This window comes from Sorex fumeus, unplaced genomic scaffold (genome assembly GCF_029834395.1).
Source record: "Sorex fumeus unplaced genomic scaffold, SorFum_2.1 ptg000009l, whole genome shotgun sequence".
In the NCBI taxonomy this organism is placed as follows: domain Eukaryota; kingdom Metazoa; phylum Chordata; class Mammalia; order Eulipotyphla; family Soricidae; genus Sorex; species Sorex fumeus.
This window is the reverse complement of record NW_026606066.1, coordinates 34935644-34959490: the sequence shown is the minus strand read 5'-3', so window position 1 is coordinate 34959490 and position 23847 is coordinate 34935644. Positions and strand designations below refer to the sequence as shown.

Genomic DNA, 23847 nt, shown 5'->3' with positions numbered 1-23847 from the left:
TGTATTGAATCTATATGTGTCATATATCTTGTTACATATGGTTTCAGTCACCTTTAGTTTTAATATAGTTTTAAATGGCTGATGTGTATTAGGTTTGTGTTTTGTATCTGTGTAACAGTGATATGATGATGGTATGCCAGGGCCATTCGCCTAATAAAACCTGGTATAAGAAAGCAAAATGAGAAGACTAAGGCAAATCACAGTGTATCACCTTGTACTTACCTAATGTGCATATATTTGCATCTATAGCTCATAATTTTTGGCTATAACAAAGGAGCATCAAATAAAGCATTTATGGAAAAATACTAGATTGGTCATATGGCATAACTGTCTACTATTATTCTCTTTTGCATATTTATTGACAGGGTTAATAGTTATCCACTGACTAATTTGGCTGTGATTGAGGGTAAATATTTTATTTAAAAATATCTTATTTTCTAAATGAATAGAAAATGCTAATTTTAATTATTTTTTTTATAAATTTGGTAGTTATACGTTGTTTGGAGTGTGTAGTGATATTCTTTGCTGGCATGCAAATGAGTGGCATGCATTAATACCAAATGGGAAAAAAATTAAGCCAACCACACCTGATGTGGTTTCTTGGCTGTGGCTTTGGGTCTAAGCTCTCTAGTGCTGTACTTTCAAGTAGGCATGTGCTCTGCTCCTCAAGCCATCTCTCTGGTCCTGTTTCAAATTCATAAAAGGTAGACAGTAAATTAGTTTGCTGGGTGGTGATGGGCAAAGGACAACAAAAGACTCAATATCAGGAAGAGCAGTTAAATCTTTCATCTTAAGTGAAAGACTTTATTTTTCCCAAAGCACAAGTGGAAGCTTTTGAGGAGAAAAATGACACATTTGGGAAACAAATAAATAAATAACAAACAAACAGAAATCAGCAGCAAAAAGATAAAATCAGAACATTGCCTGGGTTTGCTTTTAGAAATGCTTGTTTTTTTTTCTATTTTTTTGGGGGGGGTCACACCCGGCAATGCACAGGGGTTACTCCTGGCTCATGCACTCAGGAATCACTCCTGGCGGTGCTCGGGGGACCATATGGGATGCTGGGAATTGAACCTGGGCTGGTCATGTGCAAGGCAAACGCCCTACCCACTGTGCTATTGCTCTAGCCCAAAATGCTTGGTACTTTTTGGTGAGAAAATACATTGCTAGTAGAAGAAGAATGTTAGTAAGTGACATTTTTACACGTTTCCTGAGAAGAAATTTAGTTGAGATAATAATTGTAGATGGTAATATTATATAAACATTGAAGATAAAGAATATGAGGTAGAATACTAGACCAGAGTTTTATACTAAGACTGATTGATTAGTAGCCTAAACTTATGAAATTATCTCACAATTTCTGAGTAGAAGTTGTGGTTAATCTTCTCCATTGCCCTTCTAAAAGATGTGTTAGATCCATCAGGATGTCGGAGGGCAGTCATCTTGGTCTTGTAGTTGGAGAAGGACAGGTGAGTGTTGCGAATACTTTTCCCTGCTTCTGCCACATCGGCCAACACTGCTGCTCTTCTCTCTTTGAGGTCTTCCTTTATTGATTCTCTACAGAGCTTTGCGAGCTCAGATGTTAGCTTGTGATTGTCTGAGGCTCATGCCAAACCACATTGGGCTAATGAGCTCAAGAGTTTCTGAAGACAGGCGTCTGTTTGTGGCTTTCCCATTCTTGGCATTCCTCGCACAGTCATGGAAGTGTTGAACCATTCTATCATATTCCTCATCAATGTCAATGGTGGCATCTTCCCACATCGCCACAATAGTGCCAAAGAGCTCCCAGTTGGTGGTCATTCTGGGAGTTCTCTTCTTAAACTTTGCAGTCCTTTCTCCCCACTCTGTGAAGTAGAATTTTGCATGAAGGAAATGGTGGCCTGATCCCGTTAGGAATTTTGGGACAACAGTGACATTGGTCAGGCAAAACTGTCGATTGAATATGATGTGGTCAATTTTGTTGTGGAACAGTCCACCGGGAGACTACCATGTCCAGCGTTTAGATTCAGCCTTCTGGAACTGTGAGTTACCATGAATGGTCTTGGTCGACATGATGAACTCAGACAGTCTCTCATCCTGTTTGTTCCACTCTAGGCCATCGGTCCCAATGTGGCATTCTTTGGGTGACCTTCTTGGTCCTATCTTGGCATTACAATCACCGACAATGATTTGTAGAAGGTGTGGTCTTCTTTATAGAACTTCTCCAGCTTCATGTAGAACTTCTCAATTTCTTCTTCTTCGTAGTTGGATGTTGGTGAGTAGACAACGAAGATAGAAACTGCCGGCAGTGAGCCACATCTATTCAAGCATAATCATACTATTCGGATTGTTAGGCATTCGAATGAATCAATGGTCATGGCCAAGTTTGTGTTGACAAGGATACCGAAACCAGCATGTTCCAAGAGACAGTTCTTCTCCAGTGTCGAAAATGGCACGATGTGATTGATGCCTTCTCATCTCGATCAGACCAATGATGTCATACTTGATCTTCGGCACTTGCACCATCAGTTCCTCGATGGCTGCTTCCATGCCAGCATACATGCATTGAAAGTACAGACAGTCATTTTAGTCCTTCTTAGTTTTAGCACTCTAGTTCAGCCCAGAGATTTTATCAGCTTCTCCTTGCTCATCCATCTTAATGCTGCCATATTGGGGCCTCTCAGGGTCAGGGGAATGAGGCCCATGTTTTTACTGTTTTTGGTTTATGGAATATGCCATGGGTAGCTTGCCAGGCTCTGGCTTGTGGGCGGGACACTCTTGGTAGCTTGCTGGGCTCTCCGAGAGGGATGGAGGCTTTTAGGGTGTCTATAATCACCCTTTAGGCGTTCCTATGGTTCACACCATATTTCAACCCCATCAAATATGGTGCAGTAATTATGGGTATCAAGTGTTTTATGATGTGTCCCATGGCCGACACATCATATCTTTGACAGCCACGTCCACCTGCCCACATACGAAATTCCACAGGATAGATATGTCATTCCCAGTGTTCTACCTTCCAAAATCCAACATGCCATTTCATCGGTAAAGAAGCATACAGCACCAGTCCAGACAAGGTCAGACCTGAACACCTGAAGAATCTGCTACCAGTACTTGTCAATACACTGGCTCGGCTCTTCACACTTACCTGTCTGAATGCAAGTTTCTGTCCCAATGGAAAACCAGCAGCACCATACTGTTGTACAATAAAGTAGACATCCACGACATTGGCAACTATCACCTGATCTGCCTGTTGTCAGTCTTCTACAAGTGTTCACTTGAGTCATCCTGAACATAATAGGCAGAACACTAGACAAAGGACAACCCTGCCAACAAGCCGGGTTCTGAAAAGGATTCAGCATGATTGACCATATCTACATGGTGACCACGCTCATTGAGGTTTCTCAAGAGTTCAAGATGCCACTTGATCTAATGTTCATCGATTTAAAGAAGGCCTTTGATTCTGTTGAGACTGAAGCAGTTACTGAAGCCCTAGCCGAACAGTGCATTCAAACTCAGTACATCAAGATCCCCCATGAGCTGTATTACAGATTCATCACCAGGATCTCACCATTCTACAAGGAAGTGATCATTGACGTAAAGAGAACTCTTCAGTGCCACCCTTGAGAACATCATGTGATGACTGGAATAGGAAGAAATGGGAGTGAAGATAGACGGTCGGTAACTACACCACCTTCACTTCCCTGATGACATCATTCTAATAACATCAAACATTAGCCAAGCGGCACAAATGCTGACCAACTTCAACCGTGAGTGTGAAAAGGTCAAACTGCAGCTGAATCTCACCAAGACTATGTTCATGAAAAATGAGCTAGTCCCTGATGTTCCATTTTTTTCTCAATGGAATGAACATTTCTGAATGCAGCAGCTATGTGTACTTGAATCGAGAACTCAACATGAGAACGACTTGGTGGCAGAGCTGCACATGAGGAAGAGAGTGGCGTGGAATGCCTTCAAGAGCGTTGAAGAAGTTGTTAAGAGGACAAAGAACCACTGCCTCCGGACACATCTTTTTGACTCTACTGTTCTTCCTGCACTAACATACGCCTCAGAGACCTGGGTCCTATGAAAACAGGATGAGAATGATGTTTGGGTATCCCAAAGAGGAATCAAAAGAGCTATGCTTGGAATATCACATTTCATTCAAGTGAGAGAAGGAATCTAGAATTCTGACCTCTTTCGATGATCAAGAATCTGGGATACTGTCTCGTTTGCCAAGGCATCGAAAATCAGATGGGCCAGACACATTATGCAATTTAGTGACGACCACTGGACTAGAGCTGTTATCACCTGGATTCCAGGGGACGTCAAAAGGAAGCGTGGCTGCCCACCTATGAAATCATCAGACTTCTTCATCAAAACCCTGAACAAAGGGTTTGAGGCTCTTCGTGTTCCTGGAGTAAGCTGATGGCTTTGGCCTAAACTAGCATGCCAGAGGAATAAATGGAGACATTACTGGTGCCCACTCGAGCAAATCAAAGATCAATAGACTGACAATTGATACAAGTGATACAAGCTCACAATTTAAGAAAATAAGACCCAGAGATCTGAATTAAGTCTGTTGCTTTATATATAAACTGCCCCTGGTCCAATCTTCAGGGTGTGGGTCAGCCCCCACCCCAAATTTACTTGGGGGAATCATGCCTCTTACTTTAGTAGGCCACATTATCCTGAAACGTGAATTGTGAGTCTATAAAGGTGGCTGCATTGCATTGCATTGCAAAAAATTTCTTGCCTCAAATAATGATATAAACGTAATGAAAATTACACATATAGGTATTAGGCCCCACCTTTCCCATCAGCACTATGAAGAGTTTAATTAAATATAATACCTATAAATGTTTTCTGTTGGTAATCATACTTTGGAAAGGATCAGGAAAAACTTCGTATAACTGTTGTTCAAGTGCATTATAGTAATACTTATCTATGTCTTTACATGACATGCTTAATTATTACTTTACATGAGTTTTTACTTTGGCAGAAATTCTTCAAGTTTTAGCCATAAAATTCTGGATAGTGAATTGTAATCTGGTACTTCTTTTCTTTTCCTTTTTTTTCCCCCACGACAGAGCAAGCAAGAATACTCTGTAAGTTGAAGAAATTGTTGAGCACTCATTTGGAATATGAAAATAGTTTCTTGGTTATAATTTAGCATTAAAAGTGTACATTTCTATGTGCCAGAGCAATAGTACAGTGAGTATGGTGTTTGCCTTGCATGCAGCTAACCCAGGTTTGATCCCTGGCATCCCATATGGTCCCCCAAGACCTTCCAGAAATAATCCCTGAGTGCAGAACCAGGAGTAACCCTGAGTATCACTGATGTGACCCCAAAAAAGCAAAAAATAAAATAAAGTATATTTCTAATATGCTTGGGGACTACATTTTTATACTAATTCAAAACATGTCAGTTAATCTTATATGCTTTCCTCTTTTCACAAATTATACATGGATGTATTATATTACTTATTATTTTATGCTGCACTGGAGCAATAGCACAGTGGGTAGGGTATTTGCCTTGCACTTGGCCGACCCGGGTTCGATTTCTTCATCCCTCTTGGAGAGCCCAGCAAGCTACTGAGAGTATCCTGCCCACACAGCAGTGCCTGGCAAGCTCCCTGTAGTGTATTTGATATGCCAAAAACAGCAACAAGTATCACAATGGAGACATTACTGGTGCCCGCTCAAGCAAATTGATGAACAATGGGAGGACAGTGCTACAGTGCTACAGTGCTATTATTTTGCAGCCTGGCTCCAAACGTACATGTAGATTCTTTTATTATTACTATATATTTAAAAACCAAATGGTTTGCTAACCATTATGTAAGCACATCATGTATCTAGTAGTTTAACAAGTCCTAAAATCTACAGCATGTTGATTTATTTAGGACTTATAATAATTACATTTTCCTGTTGAAAGTCATGTGTTCTAAAGTCTTTTAAATTGCTCATTTATTTTCATGGACTCAGTTTTTCATTAGAAGCTAATAAGGCATTTGGAATAACTATCTTAATAAAATGTTAGAGAAGGGAGCACCAACTAAAGGGTGTTGAGAGGATCCTCTCAGGATGGGAGAAGCATGCTGAAAGTAGACTATAAACCAAATATGATTGCCACTCAATGCCTATTTTGCAAACCATAACACCCAAAAGGAGAGAGAACAAAAGGGAATGCCCTGCCACAGAGGCAGGGTGGAATGGGGGGTGGGATGGGGGTGGGTGGGAAGGATACTGGGACCCTTGGTGGTGGAAAATGGGCTTTGAGAAAGTTCTGTTCATTTCCTCGTCCCATTTTTTGATGGGGTTGGATGTTTTTTCTTGTGGAGTTCAACCAGTACTTTGTATATCCTTGATATCAACCCCTTGTCAGATGTGTATTTGGCGAATATCCTTTCCCATTCTGTAGACTGTCTTTGTCGCCAAAATGTTTTTTAAGGAACAGATCAGAGAAGTTAGAATACAAGAATGATGGGTTATTATTTTGTAAATCAGAATTATTGGATAAATATATTTGGGACATTTAACTCATATTTTTCTTGAGGGAGGCCACCCACAACTGATGGTGCTCAGGGCTTTCTCCTGACTCTGTGCTCAGCGACAACTCCTGGTGGGGCTTGCAGGACCCTTTGTGGTGCCAGGCAATGAACCTGGCTTGGAAGTGCACAAACATACACTCTACCTGCTCTGCTACCTCTCTGACCCTTAATTCATATTTTAACACCAATAGGAGCAGTATTTCAGTACTAATGACAGCTAGTATGCAACTCCACCCAGCAAACAACCGAAGACTCATTGCTAAACTTATTAATGTTTCTATGTTGCTTCTTACTTATATTAGGAATGAATAGGAAGGTCTATTGAAGACAAAGAAAAGACGTGTAAGGTACATAATTAGCTAAATTTAGGAGTGTGACTATATAGTTAAGCGATTTGTAGATCTAGTTCAAATATAACACTGTAGCATTGTCCTCCTGTTGTTCATCGATTTGCTTGAGTGGGCACAAGTATTGTCTCCATTGTGAGACTTGTTACTGTTTTTGGCATCGGGAGCTTGCCAGGCTCTGCTATGTGGGCGGGATACTCTCAATAGCTTGCCAGGCTCTCTCAGAGGGATGGAGGAATCAAACCCAGGTCAGTCTCGTGCAAGGCAAACGCCCTACCCAATGTGTTATCGCTCCAGCCCAGTTCAAATATAAGTATATCTAATACTTTGTGACTTGTTTCAATCTTTAAATTTGAATTTGTTGAATTGTAACTTATTTTTCTTCTTTGGTTAAGCTTACCATTAGCTAGATTAACAACAATTAACAACAATTTAGTCAAATGTTATTTGATTTACATTGACATTTTATCACTATGATTAAGTATGTTTAAAAAAGTTATCTCTTCAAAACACAAAACAAAATGAAAATTTATAGTATTTAACATTTCAAAGATAAAACTGGTTGATGGAAAAATACATAAATAACTATTTAAAAGTGTATTCTCACTTTCCATAAAGATAAATAATGTATTGACCCCCAGTTTTAGCGCTTTAGTGACAATCATTCTGCTTGTAGTCATAGCAAAAGTTTATTCTTAAATCACAAAGATTGACACATGTAAAGATAGTTGCTCAAAGTTTTATGTTTTAGAGTTGCTATTCAATGTGGTTTAATTGACTCATTATAAAAATTGATTTTTTTTTGCTGTTTAGTATTCAGACTGTTGTTTGTTATACTGTTTTTTTTGCTACATAATCATCACCACCACATAATTAGCACACTTTATGTTAAGTAATACCAGTAACTCTTAAAAAAAATTATGGACATGTGCACTTTTTTGTAATTAAAATTTGGCATAAAATCTGTGATGTTTATACAGTGAAATGAAATATGCTTGTATAAGTATATTCTCTAGACAGGTAATACCTGAAGATGATATTAATAATTTTGCAGTTATCAAAGTAACTAAATATATTTCTTTCTAATTTACTACTACATTGCTTCTACTATAGGCTGATCTTCAGAGAAATAAAATTCTCATGAGGTTATTTTCATTATATCACATATATATGAAAGGCACATCTAATGAAGAATAGTGATGTCTCTAAGGACAAATTGTCTTATTTAAATCCCATCACTCACTGTGTAAGGCCTCTGAACCATTAATCTTCTATGTCATAGTATCTTACTCTATAAACTGAGAGTAATAGTGTCTTTTGCATACAATCACTACTCAAATTATATAAGTTAATCCTCGGCAAGTACTGAGAACAGTGTCTGGTACAAAGTAATTATTCACTAAATTGTTACTTTATTTTTATAATTATCATCATTTGTTACAGTTCCAAAACATTTAACACAGATTGTGTCATGACAGAATTTCAAAGGCTTTAGCAGTAGATTATGTTCATAAAAATGCCATCTCTACTAATTTCAGCAGTCAGTTAACATGTAAAGGATATTATAATTGGATGTAATATTCTAGGGGACAAAGGTTATAATCCTGTGGAGCCAGTCAAGCTCTTAGGTGTTAATTTAGGTGCTTTGTTGAATGACTTTATATAGTCCTTTTAAGTCACACACTACTCAGCTGGTAGACTGGCTGAAGTCTGGGAATTCAAATTAACTTCACAAAATGTTTAGACATCTTTGAAATCACATAGAGAAGATTCAGTCCAACACTGGATTCCCTATTGAAAAGACAAAGGTAATGCCTACCTCATATAATTCTGATGACTTAATAAAAAAAGAGTAAACATATTATCTTACATAAATTTCACCCTCAGTAGAGAAAAACATTTTTCTCCGACTAAGTGGCTTTCAAAATTGTAGCACTGTAGCACTGTCCTCCCGCTGTTCATCGATTTGCTGGAGCGGGCCCAGTAATGTCTCCATTGTGAGACTTGTTGTTACTGTGTTTGGCATACTGAATACCGCACGGGTAGCTTGCCAGGTTTTGCCATGCTGGCGAAATACTCGGTATTTTGCCGGACTCTCCTAGGGCGGAGGAATTGATCCCGGCTCGGTCGGGCTGGTGGCTTGCAAGGCAAACGCCCTTCCGCTGTGCTATCGCTCCGGAATTGGTTCAGCCATAAAATAACGCCTTAGACCAAAAGTGACTTGGGACACATATACCTTGTGCCTGGAGTCGTTTCTCATTTGGTAAATCTGGATGCCTCAGGCTTTGTGGAGACATTGGGTTGAGCTTAAACTACTTGCAGAGGCTGGGAGGCTGACAGGAGATGGAGGAAGTTAATGAAAAAGGTGCCCTTGGCTTCTGATTCACCAACCTCTGGAGCTTCCCAAACTTATGGAACCAGTAATTTGTGCTGATTATAGTTCAAATGTTGTTGAGTTCAGCATATTTGCAAATTAGTACACTCATCACAAAGTCCAGGTCTGTGTCTTCTATAAACTAAAGTCCCAGAATTGAGCGCTGCAGAATGTCTTGACCCTGCACCAGGCTATCTTCACCGGAACACCTCGGAGGGGAGCAGGTTGAGTTTCCCTCCCTGCCCCAAGCAGACAAGGTCAGACGCAAACACCTGAAGAATCTGCTACCTGTCTGAACGCAAGGTTCCGTCCCAATGGAAAACCAGCAGGACCGTCCTGTTGTACAAGAAGGGAGAGGTGGCCAAGCATGTGGAGAGCAGCCTTGAGCATGGCTGTGTCTGGGTTCTGGAGGTTTTTAGCTGCTGCAGTTCTGCTTGTCTTGACTGGGTGGTGTTTGCTTCTTTACCGATGAAATGGCATGTCAGATTTCAGAAGGGAGAATGTTGGGAATGAAATATCCATCCTGCGGAATTTGGTATGTGGGCAGGTGGATATGGCTATCAAAGAGATCCGAGTAAAAGTCGTGGATAATCTTCTCCTTTGCCCTTCTAGAAGATGTTATAGATCCATCAGGATGTCTTGGCATTAAAATCAATGACAATGATCTTGTAGAAGGTGTGGTCTGAATAGAACTTTTCCAGCTCCATGTAGAACTTCTCCATTTCTTCTTCATCGTAGTTGGATGTTGGTGCATAGACGATTAAGATAGAAACTGCCAGCAGTGAGCCACATCTATTCAAGCATAATCATCTTATTTGGGTTGTTAGGCATTCGAATGAATCAATGGTCATGGCCAAGTTCGTGTTGACAAGGACACCAACATCATCGATGCCTTTTCTGTCACATGCTCCAAGGAAAATTCTTCTCCAGTGTCGAAAATGGCGTGATGTAATTTATGCCCTCACATCTTGGTCAGACCAATGACGTCATACTTGATCTTCTGCATTTGCACCATCAGGTCCTCAATGGATGCTTCTGATGCCAGCAAACATGCCTTGAAAGTACAGTCATTTTAGTCATTCTTCATTTTGGCAGTCTAGTTCTGCCCTGAGATTTTATCAGCTTCTCCTTGCTCATCCTTCTTAACACTGCTGTTTTGGGGGCCCTTTCATGGTTAGGGGAATGAGGCCCATTGTTTTTACTGTTTTTGGCATATCGAATATGCCACGGGTAGCTGCCAGTCTCTGCCTTGCGGGCGGGACACTCTCGGTAGCTCGTGGGGCTCTCCAAGAGGGACAGAGGCTTTTAGGGTGGCTTCTAATTGCCCTTACAGATGTTCCCATGGTTCACTCTATATTTCAACCCCATCAAATATGGTGTGGTAGTTATGGAAAATGGGTTTTAAGTGTCTTAAGATTTGTCACACGGTCTGGAAAGCGGCTTGGAGCGTGGCAGCGGCTGGGTAGTAGAGGTAGTGGAGGTCAGCTGATGAGGTATTTATTTGACACCGGCAGTGTGGGTCTTCTGGGTGTGATCCCTGGGTCACTGAAGATTGATGGAAGCAGGCAGAGAATCTCTGTTTCTGGGTCCCATTGAGCCTGGAGTTCCAAGTCACAAAGTTCTGCTTACCTGGTTCTGTGGGGCTTCACTGATGCGTGAGGCTCAGCCAGAGCATCCGGAAAGCGGCCTGGAGCGTGGCGGCAGCTGAGTAGTGGAGGTAGTGGAGGTTGACCGATGAGGTATTTATCTGTTACTGGCAGGATGGGTCTTCTGGGTGTGATCCCAGGGTCACTGGGATTGGTGGAAGCAGTCAAATGACATATAAAAAACATTCTGATATCTTTGCATTCTTTCACAAATTCCTGCTTTCACTCTCTATAGCCAATTTATGATGAGATTTTAAATAAATTATCACTATAAACTAAGTTCAAAGGGAAGGAACACTAATATTTAAAATGCCATATAGCAGCATTTCTAGGAGATGAAAACCAGGTCAGGTTTGTAAGTACTAGATTCATATATTAATGATAATTAGCAGTACTGGACATAGCTTCATATATTACTTAATTTTTATTGATATGTATTTTTCAGCACTATGATTTTATGACTTTATTTTGAATTAGTTAAATTAATTAGACTTGACTATTATATACATAAATGAAATGACAATGTGCTTTGTATATTAATAGAACAGATACAAATTAGGTGTGAATTTATGTGTTTGGATTTTTTGTTTTGGGACCATACCTGACAATGCTCAGGAATAACTCCTGGCTATGTGCTCAGGAATTACTCCTGACAGTTCTCAAGAAATATATGTGATTTCAGAGATCCATCCTAGGTTGGCCATGTGCAAGGCAAGTGCTCTAACCACTGCACCTTTCTCTAGCCCCATTCAGATGCTTTTAATGCCATTAAATTTATTAAAATTCTTATTTCTGGGTTGTCATCTTTGTATGTATTTGTAAAACAAACTTTACTGATGCATTTATGTTTATTTTAGCCATTGATCTACTACTACATTCTTTGAAGGTCTATGTGTGAGTAATCATATACATGATACTTACAAGATTACTACTTTGAAGGCTTAAGTGCATGAATTATAACTTGTTTAAAAGTTTTGCATTTTAAGCTTTATTTCTTTTATTTCAGTGTTGTCTGTGTTGGTGGTGATGGGTCTGCCAGTGAAGTAGCCCATGCTTTGCTTCTTCGAGCCCAGAGAAATGCAGGGATGGAAGCAGACAGCATCCTGACTCCTGTGCAAGCACAGCTTCCACTAGGCATAATACCAGCAGGCAAGAGAGTAGCCATGGATCTGTACAATGCAATCTCTCTTCCTTGCTTTCCCTTTCTTCCATCCTAAACCAGACAGTGAAAAACTAAGTTGAATGCATAGACTTTGAATCTGAAAGAGACAAACATAGCATCTTTAGCAGATAAGGCATTTTAATTAAATGATTTTATCTCTGATTCTCCTTTTGCTAATGTGTAAAAGAAAGGTAACACTTTCTTTAGTGCAGTTATTATGTTAAAAGATGTGGTATGTACTGAGGGTTAAGTAGCCAATTATTGAAATTATTATTCTTCTACTTTCCAATAAAGATCAGGTGATCATCAGCCCCGGTAGAATATTTCAAAGTGAGACCTCTGTGGTCAAACAGCTCACAGTTTCATGTGGGATAAAGTATAGTAACTCTCACAAACCAGAAAAGAAGAAAAAAATCTCTCACAAGTTTATGATGTTATTTGAATCACTTCTCTAAAATTATTATTTAAGCAAACATTAGTGAAGGAAAGTGATTCTTTATATTTATTTTTTATTGTTTTAAATTTTATTTTAGGTGCCATGGTTTGCAATACTGTTAATGATGCAGTTCCATCAGTAGCACATTCCTGCTCATCCTCCACCAGAATGTTTGTTCCCTTCCATCACTGTCCCAGTTTCCCCTTCCCCAATTCTATTTCACCCCCTTCAATTCTTGTGATAAGCTTTTAAAAATACTACCCATGATTTCAATACAAGAAAAGCTGTAAAGTTTATTGGACCACATGAAAATAATACATGTGGTTGGAAAAATTAATTTTATCCACTTGGTAGTCATACTCATTTAGTATAGATTTCTGTGTAGTTAGTATTGTTAAATTCACAAAGAACAGAAGATACACACCTATACTTAGTATAGAATCTTTCATATAAGCAGAAAATTTAAATGATAAGGAGCATTCAGATAGATCTTGATATAGCAGATAGAGAAAACTTCTGATCATCTTTAACTGGAAGATAGTACAATGCTACACACTCAAACACGCACACACACACAAACAGACACACAAGCACAAGCATTTTGGATCAACACTTGATATTTTGATTTCAACTCAATAACTCTGTCTATATACTAATGGGAATTTTTCAACATTTTCCTTGTTGCAAAATGTATGTCTGCTGAGGGTCACTGTTAGTACTTAACTTCCTGAGGTCACTTCCCAACTGCCAGGATAAATGGGTGAACTCCTAAGTTCACATTTGGCAAGCAGTGCCTTATTAGCTACAGATACTGGTAGCCATGCTTAGGTTTTAATACATAGCTCAAATTCGTAAAGAAACATTTTTATCATTATAAAACTTTTAAAGCATATGAAAACATTGTCTCTATACAGTGAATATTTGTAGAAATGCCTTTGGATATTGCGTATAGCCCAAATTCTGATCATTATATGACTTTTCGCTTATTGATTCTCTGTAATGAGACCAGGGAGTCATGTGCAGGACGTATTTAATATGAGATCTCTATGTCTAGTCAGGGTTTTAAGAATGGGAACAGAGCTATGCAGGAAGTTACCAAAGCAGCAGACAGGCTGCCTTTGAAGCCATTTGCCTCCTGGAGAGAGACACCCAGAGGGAGAGTGTTTAGTAAATTACTCCACTGAGCCAACAGACTAAGCTGCAGAATTATGGTCAGATTCAGATGTGGGGAAGCCTGTATTTGAACCGCTGGCCATTAGAAAATGTGTTTGTTGCTATGGGAACTGGTGCTAAGGAACTGCACAGAGAGATTCCGATTAAAGGAGGAGCATGGGGAGTAGGGGGAGGAAGAGAGAGGGAAAAAGCCTGAAAGGACATAAAAATAAAAAAGCAATCCAGTTGTTGTAAAACAAGGCTCAATCCACATACTGATGGCCGCAAAGCATATATTCCTGTAGAGTTCACATAAATAAATTCATGCTTTCCAATTAATTTGAGCAGAATAAAATATTGCCAAGGGACTGTAAATTCCTATGATATTTCAGGCAAAGGACCAAAGTGTAGGTGCAGTTTTCATGAGAATTTTAGATCTGCTTGACTAGGAAGTCATTACATCACATTTATCTGTTTGGATGTGGGAGACATTAACAGCCTTATGAATATTCATGGTGTCTGGTTAATTAAGTTAATTGTTCTGCAGAAGTGCTTGCACTTCCAAGGACAATTTTTTCCTTTTTCTTTTTTTTTGGTGCCTCTAATCTCTGCCTGATACTTCCATCAGTCAAGCTTTACATGAACTGCTACTTCTGCCCTTATTCCTTGTATTTGGCATATTTCCATTGGTCTGGGTGGGCAAAGTCATTGGTAGCTTTAAGAAAAATAACTTTTCTGGCTAATTAAAATGTTTACCTTGAGGTAGAACATTTATCGCTTTTGCAAGAATGCTAAAATTACATAGCTGTTATTTATGTGAGCAGCATGTTCGTTTGGCACATAAATATCTTTGAAATAGAAGACAGTTTCCTGAAACAAAGTGTTATTTGTCTTTCAGACTATTCAAATAACTATGCAGAGTAAGCTATAGTTTTAAAATTGTATATACATGTTCCTCACAGACTTTCCTTTTTATAGTCAGGATTAAAAACAATAGAAACTCACCAACCTCCCACCTCAAATAAACAAGCAAAAATGCCTAAGGTTAAAGGCACAGGTTAGTCAGAGTAGATGACCAAAATGATTTTCTGATTTCTGGCCATGCCTATTGTATTGACTCATTCTATGGAATTAAGGAATGTTTAATAGTTTCCAAGCCTGAGAAAATAGAGAAATAAAAATCAATGGCTAGCATTTTAATGCCATTTGTGCTTAGACATACTTAGCATACTTGTAACTCACAGGGAGTAGAGACCCTATTTTCTTGAGTCATGATATGTGTCATTCTCTATTGCACATGGCAGTATTATATTATGTTTTTTAATAGCCTTTCTAGAGGAATGCTTTTATGATCTACTCCTAATTAGCCATGGTAATGGAGGAAATGTGTTTCATGGAGTACTGTAATCCATCGATAACCCTAAGTATCTCACTCTAATTATGTGGCCTCCTCCAAAACCTTTACCATAAATCTGATTGGGATGAAAATTTGATGGATTTGTGCCCCCCCCCCGATATTAATTAGAATTAGATGGTCAAAGTGCAGACTTTCAAGTATCAAAGAATGAATTGAACGGCTTTTGTAATTAGTAGACCACTGGGTAAAAATCCTGGACCACTTGTTCCCAATCTTAGGGCACATATTAGTCACATTGAGAACTTGCTAAAACAATGACAACTTGGACCACTCCCAAACATTCTTGTTCTGTGAGTTGGAGGTAGAAAGTTGCATTTTCAATGGGAAGACAAATCATGTTGGTGGTGTTGATTCACAGAACACACAACCTAAATTGCTGCCTCTCAAAGTTACTGTGAAACACATAATCTTGGGGTTTTATTGGGTATTTTTTAGTTTTGTGCCACACCCAATGAAATCCAGGGTTTCCTCCTGATTCTGTGCTCAGGGATCAAATGGTGTGCCAGGATCAAAACCAGATCAGCTGCTGTCAAGGCAAGTGTCTTCCCCATTGTACTATTTCACCAGCTTTAATTTGACGATGCTCTAAAACACTGACTTTGACTCATGAATGGTGCGGAACCCGAGACTCAGTGTTGTAATGAACACCCAAATAATAGCAGTTGGACTGTGGACCAGATTCTGAGTCACGGCACAGCTTGTCTTTTGTGAATAAATTGGAACCAGTTTCCCAACTGGTTAGGATGAACTTTTTTTTCTCATTAGTACTAGTGGAGTTCTGGAACTCGCTAATGAATATGAATATTTTAATGACCTTCTTGTCTGATGAAGCCTAAGTTACCTCAGTGCACCAGTGAAGAATTCATGCACATCTCAAAGTAACTCAAACACAAATTGAAGAAAAAAGCACAGGCCCACACAGTGGCCTGATTGCTTGATTCCCTTGATTGCTATTATACACAACACATTGATGATTTCACATTTGTCAGCTATACTGAAATGACTTTTGAGTTACCTTTTATATTCTTTAATTGTAGCTCAGTTCACTCATTTTCAGGGGTGGGGATGGGGCATGGCTTTTGGTTTGTAAGTCATTCTCAGTGGTGATCGGGGCTTACTTCTAACTCTGTGCTCAGGAATTATTCCTAGTAATAATCAGAGATATGTAGAGATGGAAATGTAGCCAGAAACTTAAACAGGTCAGCTGTGTGCAAAACAAGCACTTTAATTCCTATACTGTCCCTCTGTGCTCAACTCACTCTGAAATTTTATCTTTTTCCTGTTGGATTAGCTAGTGTTTCTCTCTTTAGAAGCAGGTCCTTACAGTAAGATCTCTCTATCCTAAAATCTCAGTTGTAGGGACCTGACCTGAAAAAACGTGTTTGTTCTGTAGGATGCTGAGAAGAATACATTTGTATCTTGAATTATGCTAATTAGGAAAATAGGAAATCTATAATGTTTCAGTACATATTTTAATAGTTTGTCAAATGATATAAAATTGAACATATTTTTTCATGTTATGTGCCATTTATTAGATAATAGTGGCTATCTCCATTTGAGTTAGTCTGTATAAGATTCATTAAGAATTTTTAAAACACTGCTTTATATGTTGTGATTTTATATTTTTCTTAGTTATTATTTGCAGTAGTACTTATTTGCTTTATGCATTTGTTTCTGCTTTGCAGAGACTCTTCTGCTATTAATGATTTTTTGGTATAGAAGTTAGAAGCCCATCCCTTAAGGTTGGAGTAGACTGGTAACATTTTCTTTTTGGTAGAAAAAAACATTTTGTAATAGAAAAAGGTGAGAACAAGTAGGTACTAGAAACTATTCTCTAATTTTCAATTAAAAATTAATAATTTAACAACCAATGTGTTCTGAAACTATGAATAAAAATTTAAAATTTATTCCATTTCTTTTTAATCTGAACACTATCTAGAGATACCTGTAAAAGTAAGTACCAATGGTTAAAACATGTTTTATACTAATTGTACATACTTTAACACTGATTTGCAGGCTCCACTAATGTGCTGGCACATTCACTTTATGGAGTACCTCATGTGGTAACTGCAACTTTGCACATTATAATGGGTAAGAAAGGCTTTTGTTTTATGTGGAAGTTTTAATTTAAAATTAAAAAAAATATTTGGACCACACCCAAATGATGCTCACTGGTTACTCCAGACTCTGCATTCAGGAATCTTGCTAGGGAGATCAGATGGGATTTCAGGGATTGAACCCAGATCAGCTGCATGCAAGACAAATACTTTACCTGATTTATATTACAAAGACTATTTTACTTTGGTCAGTTTGGTCTAATGAAAAATGGGTTCTTCGTTTTTCAAAGCAGATAAATGTTTCACTAAATTTTGAATTTAGATGCTTCATTCCTTGGGAAGCCTACTTTTGTTTTCATAATAGAGGCTCTATTAAGAGAAGTAAAGGTGTTTAACAATAGTCTAGATAGAAAAGACATTGGAGGGTCAGGGCAGGTAGAACACTTGCCTTGCATGTGGCTGAACCTGGTTTCATTCCCGGGACTCTGTAAAATCACCTGAGTCCCATCAGGAGTACTTCTTGAACACAGAGCCAGACATAAGTATGGCTACCAAACAAAACAAAACAATTTTAAAAAGAAAAGATATTGTAATAATATATTTAAGATAAAAATTATAATCAGATAAAATATTTATGCATATTAAGATTCATCAGATACTGTCATTTTACTTTATTAAGATTAAAGGTCTAGAACTACTTTAAGAGGAAAAGTGAGCACATAAAAATTTTGTTGCATATATATTTGTCCTTTTATTATCTGGCTGATGGAAAGTACATAAGCTCAGATAAAATAAATTTTAAGTTTACTTTAACTTATTTTTCAAAAATGTTTTATGTAAAATAGAAATAAGCAAACAAATGCACTTATTTGTTTTTCTCCCCTTAGTTTCCCAAAATAGTTACAAATGGTAATTGCTCTAGTTGTAGGTATTGGGAGATGAAGAGAAACAAAAATATCACTAGGCTATTAATATTATAGCTTGAAATGTTCTATAAGCATATATATGCTCTTCTATACTTGTCATTTTGACAACTGACCCAATTCTACTAGCTGATTAACTAATATACAATGTAATACTCAAGGACACATACAACCGGTTGATGTCTGTACCTTCAGCACCACTGGAAAACTTCTTCGATTTGGATTCTCAGCCATGTTTGGCTTTGGTGGAAGAACTTTGGCTCTGGCAGAAAAACATCGATGGATGTCCCCTAATCAACGAAGGGATTTTGCTGTAATTAAGGCACTGGCAAAACTTAAGTGAGTATTCATTTAAGTGAGCATTAAAAAAAAATAATTCATTTTTTTCATTATTAAGTGATTTAAATGAAAATAGTGTATCCTAGACAGTCGCTGCTTTATTGTTTTTATTGAGCTAACGCTGGTCTATAATTTAGTTAGTTTTAGGTATCCTGTTCTATGTATAAACTAGATTAAGAACTCCATCAAAGGTCTAGACACTATAAAATTAATCCCGGTGATCTGTTTACCCATTCCCCTCTTTTCTGATAATCACTATTCTGTTAAAATTCCATGAGACACGAAGAGTTTGTTTTTATTGTTCATTTGATTTGTTTTCTACAAATCTGTGAAATCGGACCGTATTTCTCTTTTTTTTCTAAATCTTATTTCTCTTAGCATAATCACCTCAAGTATTGTCCATATTATTGCAAGTGACAAGATTTTGTTAATAACAAATTTCATTGTATTTTAGGCCAGAAGACTGTGAAATATCATTTTTGCCATTTAATAACTCTCAGGATTTACAAGAAAGGTTGGTAAAACTTTCAAAGTAATAAACGTGTCTGTATTTTTCTTTAAATCATGAAACAAATTAATATTAATAATTTATTATGCTTGGATTTCTATTATTTTTCTAGCTTAGTACTGGAAAATAGAATTGTGGATTCCTCTGTATTCTAGCATACTGTGCAATTTGACTTCTGCCTTCAGGAACAACCATTCGCTTTAATTTCTTATTCATTCATTCATTCAACAGCTGTTTAGACCTAATTAGGCACTTTGAGTACAATAGAGCTAAAATAAATAATTCTCATAGTTTCTATTTTTAAGAACATTTTAGTCTAACAGGAAATACATATATTAAGATCTTATAAAGGAAATGCTCAAGTTTTAAAATCTTGTTACTCATGGTACTACTTTTAAATGAATGCACATATTATAATGCAATAATGGACTTGCTTACATAGTTTACTATTTTCTCATTAATCTGAGAAAATTTTAAGTAAAAGTAATGTTTGATTTTCTGCTTTTTTTATATTTAATGGATTCTTTTTTTTTGTTTGTTTGTTAAAAATTTTTATTTCTATCTTTCTCCAGGGAAGCACAAGGATCTCCCAAATCTGGTGAGTCTAGAAGCACCCACTTGAGAATTGAGTTGGGTTCTCATGCTAATTTGTCTTGGTGAAGAAAAATAATTGATGACTTTTATTACTTATAGACTGTACGGATCAATGGCAAATGATCCAGGGTCAGTTTTTGAATATCAGCATTATGGCAATTCCTTGTCTATGTTCAGTGGCACCCAGAGGCTTGGCACCAAATACCAGGCAAGTAATCGTGTTTTTAATTTAATCATTGATACTTTTCCATAAGTAGAATTCTTCTTTCAGAATTCCTCTTCAATTCTTGACTGGTTAGAATATTATCAGAAAGTAATTTCTCTTTCTGGGATAGAACAGACTCTAAGGAATTTGTCATGAGAGTAGGTGGAAGACAACTATTAAACTGGAACAAGTATTATTCACTCTGATTTTTCAATATCATTAAAGCTAAAATATTATTTCTTGTACTGTATTAACGTGATTCTTTATACTGCTTTATTCCCACATAAATATCTTTGTTTATGTTTTTGTTTGCCAGTTCTTGAGAGCAGTAAAATTAATACTTATATTTCTTATGAATGTCTTAATCTGATTTCCAAGTTAAGTATGGGTATAAATATTTTAGCATGAAAAATATGGATGTGTGTACACTTGATACCTATATTCAAAGGAAAATTTTAAGTTATTTTAGTATGATCATTGGTACATATAAGTTCATTGCCTACATTTTCTATAATTTAATAAGTGATATTGTTACCTGTAAATTGTATTTTCTTTTGTACATTCTATTCAAGCACTACCTATTATTGGTCTCAAAATATTTTCCACTCTTGTTGAGCACAGAAGAAAGAATAATAAATGTTACATAACATGGTCAAATCTAGATTTATCTGAAGTGTAGACAAAACAGTGAATTTGGGAACACAAGAATGATACAAGGGTTACAACTTTTGCTTTGCATGTGACTGACTATGGTTTGATCCCCAGCACTGCATACAGTTCTTTGAGCACCACGAAGAGTCATCTCTGAGTACCACTGGGTGTGATCCAAGAAACGCCCCAGGAAGACTTAGTGCTATGATAATTTTAAGGCTTAGTTTCAGCCACTCTGCAAAATATTTAGCCCAAATGATCAATTAATAGCAAGAGGATTGATTTAAATTTTTCCATGATAACATATATGGATCATATGTACCACTGTTTACACTAATGCTTAATAATATTCAAAGTCGGATAAGAAAAGGAGGAACTACATACTGATATTAATAATCCAGATGTACAGGTCTTCATTATTTATCTGTAGTGCTAAAATTTTAAAGAAGTATTTTGAAATTTATGTGACTTAGTAATTGATTCTGACTGACTAGACATTTTCTGAAAAATGTTTTCTAAATGATTCATGATAACTGCACTTTATTTTTACACAATAAATAATAAATATTTCTTGGTTTTTTTTTTTGTTGTTTGTTTTTGGGTCACACTGAGCTGTAATCAGGGCTTACTCCTTATGAGATTGTGGGGAGGGGGTCATATGGGATGCTGGGGATTGAACTCATGTTGGCTGCATGCAAGGCAAGTGCCCTGCCTACTGTGCTCTGGCTCTTAATAAATATTTCTAAATAAGATGTTTACTTTATTATAACTGCAAATGAGTTGTTCCTAATACACTGATAAGAACTAGATGTTGTATATTCTGATATTCAAAAGAATAATTTCATGTTATCTATAAACCATTTAGACCTAAGATACATAAGATTATATTTCAGTTTCTAGTAAGGATTAAAAAGTAGACTTATGCCTTTCATATTACAAATAAAAGTAAGCTTAAAAATTAAAAGAAGCATAAAACATTACCCTGAACATTATGATGCTTTTATTTTTGGTTTTGAAAGTTGGCTTTGGACCTAGGAATAAAAATTTTTAGTTCTAGTGATTATGTTGATTTTTCTATTTGTGCATTTGAGCATACTGATTAAATTTGAGGGTCTTCTTTTCTCTATACATATAATGAGTAAATAATTAGACAATCTCCAAGAATCCTTGGTGTTCTAATAGAATATAAAATGCTTATATTTTTGTTTTTCTTGAACTATGTTTTCATAAATTTAAGTTGAAAATTAGCTATAAGTTGGACACATTCTGAAAATTGTCTTCTAATGCAAGATACATTTGTGACTGGTCTTTTAGACATGTAAATCTACAAACTCAAATTTAATACAAGTTAAAGTACCTGTTCTTTTATTTGAAAATAAGTGGAAGCCGGTGTCACTCCATTATATACATTCGAGGGCACTTGGATTTATCCAGTTTTATGTCAGTTAGTCAATGCTCATAAATAAATATTTAAATCTCCCTAAAGGCTTTGGAAATTGTTTAATTATTGTTGAACTATTTCTACAATGTAATAACTTTGTATTTACTTTTTAATAACACTTAACAAGATATGTAGATTTATAATTAGAATCTCAAATTCATTGAATTTTAAATTACATCTTGATATATGAATAGTGTGTTTGATAACTTGCCTTTTGCAGACTCCTTAATGTAAGAGTTGCTGAAAAGGAAATCAATTATTTAATAAAACTGATTTGAATGACCTGATTATTTGAAAGTAACAAGAAGTTATAGTTCAGAAATTTCATGTAAATTCCATTTGATATTTATCTTCTGTCAGTCTTCTAGTAAATATCACATTTATTAAGTATATGACTAATCTGGGGCTGGAGCGATAGCACCGCGGTAGGGTGTTTGCCTTGCACGCAGCCAACATGGTCGACCCGAGTTTGATTCCTCTGCCCCTCTGGGAGAGTTCGGCAAGCTACCGAGAGTATTCGATATGCCAGACACAGTAGCAACAAAGTCTCCAATGGAGACGTTACTGGGCCCGCTTGAGCAAAATCTCTCAGTAAACTTATTAATTACAAAATTTTAAATTCCAGATTAAATAATGGAAGTATGGCTCTTATAATTGCACGAAACACTTCTCGAGCAGAATTTATCAAACACCTGAAGAGATATGCCAGTGTTAAAAATCAGGTATGGTGAATTATTTTTTGTTACTTACTTGCATCCTGTAGTAGCAGTGAAAAAAGATATGCAGTAAGTAGTAAGGATCAAGTCCTGCTGGTAAAAAAATCATTATTTTGGGCTGCAGCAATAGTATAGTGAGTAGGGCACTTGGCTTGTACATAGCTGACCTGGGTTTGATCCCCAGTGCCCCATATGACTTCCGTTTCAACCAGGAGTAAACCATACACACAGAGCCACAAGTAAGTCCTCAGCATCATAGGGTGTGGTCCAAAAACCAAAAAGAAAAAGTTTTTTTTTCTAATGCTTTTTCTAATTTTTTCCATTATGCTTTCTTCAAAATTAGAGTAAAACCAATGATTATTAATATAGACTAGTTATTTTTGGTCTATGGGTTGGTTGATGTTTAAATATGTTTTCTTATTGTTGTTGTGTATTTGCATAGAAATATGGAAAATGCAGTGTTATATTGAAATGAAAAGTAGATATGAACAAAATTATATATGCAGAATGTTCTTGAGAATAAAAGTAGCGAACTGTGAATTTTTAACCTTCTTATTTTATGCTAGCAAGATTTCTCTGTAGTTATGACTTCTAGATATCCTTTCTGTTTGTTCACAGATCTTTATTTTTTTATTTATTTATTTTTAAATTTATTTATTTATTTATTGAATCACCATGGGAAAGGTTACAAAGCTTTCAGGTTTAGGTCTCAGTCATGCAAATATCAAGCACATTTCCCTTTACCAAAACTTATTTTTTACCATGAAGAACCCCAATAAAACCCCACCCCCCACCCCTCCCAGTCCCTGTGGGGCAGATGAATTCTAGTTAACACTCTATCTGCTTTGATTAGATTCTTTGTTTCAATAAAAGATTCACCACTATTATTTAGAGTTTACCCCCCCCAAATCAGACATGCTGAAAAAGCATTGTGAAGTGATTTGCTTTCTACAGCTGGGTTCAAGAATTATTTGTTGGTTTTGGATTTCTGCTATTTTACTTATTGACCCTGGAAGTATTTCTACTGAAAGTCACATAGTTAAGAAATTGGTTTCTGTGCTCTGGAGTCGTGGCCGTGCTGGAGAGCTGCTCGTGGGGGGCAACTGGTGGCCTCGGTAGGGCGTGAAGGGCGGACCAAAACGCCCCCCTTCCCATGAGGTTTTAGTCGCCCCCAGTCCCCCGGCTCATACCTGCTGTCCACAAGGCTCCCATGCGGCCGCCATCTTTCTTTCCAGAGAGGAGAAGGCGACTGGGGCAACACCCTTTCCCTTCCGGACAGACCTGATGGCCTGGATTAACGCATAGTCCGTTCACTTTTCTGCTCCAAGCTGCCGGGTTCTGCATTA

At 37.1% G+C, this 23847-nt stretch overlaps 1 protein-coding gene across 1 annotated transcript in view; it reads left to right on the top strand.

Moving 5' to 3' along the window:
* The window catches only part of CERKL (ceramide kinase like), a 127536-nt gene that overhangs the window by 87624 nt on the left and 16065 nt on the right, over nucleotides 1-23847 (top strand). The window contains exons 5-11 of the mRNA XM_056110409.1: nucleotides 11907-12049; nucleotides 17084-17158; nucleotides 18209-18386; nucleotides 18841-18900; nucleotides 19467-19492; nucleotides 19588-19696; nucleotides 22411-22507. Of these exons, the coding sequence (XP_055966384.1) occupies nucleotides 11907-12049; nucleotides 17084-17158; nucleotides 18209-18386; nucleotides 18841-18900; nucleotides 19467-19492; nucleotides 19588-19696; nucleotides 22411-22507 (688 nt within the window). The remainder of the gene's footprint in view (nucleotides 1-11906; nucleotides 12050-17083; nucleotides 17159-18208; nucleotides 18387-18840; nucleotides 18901-19466; nucleotides 19493-19587; nucleotides 19697-22410; nucleotides 22508-23847) is intronic.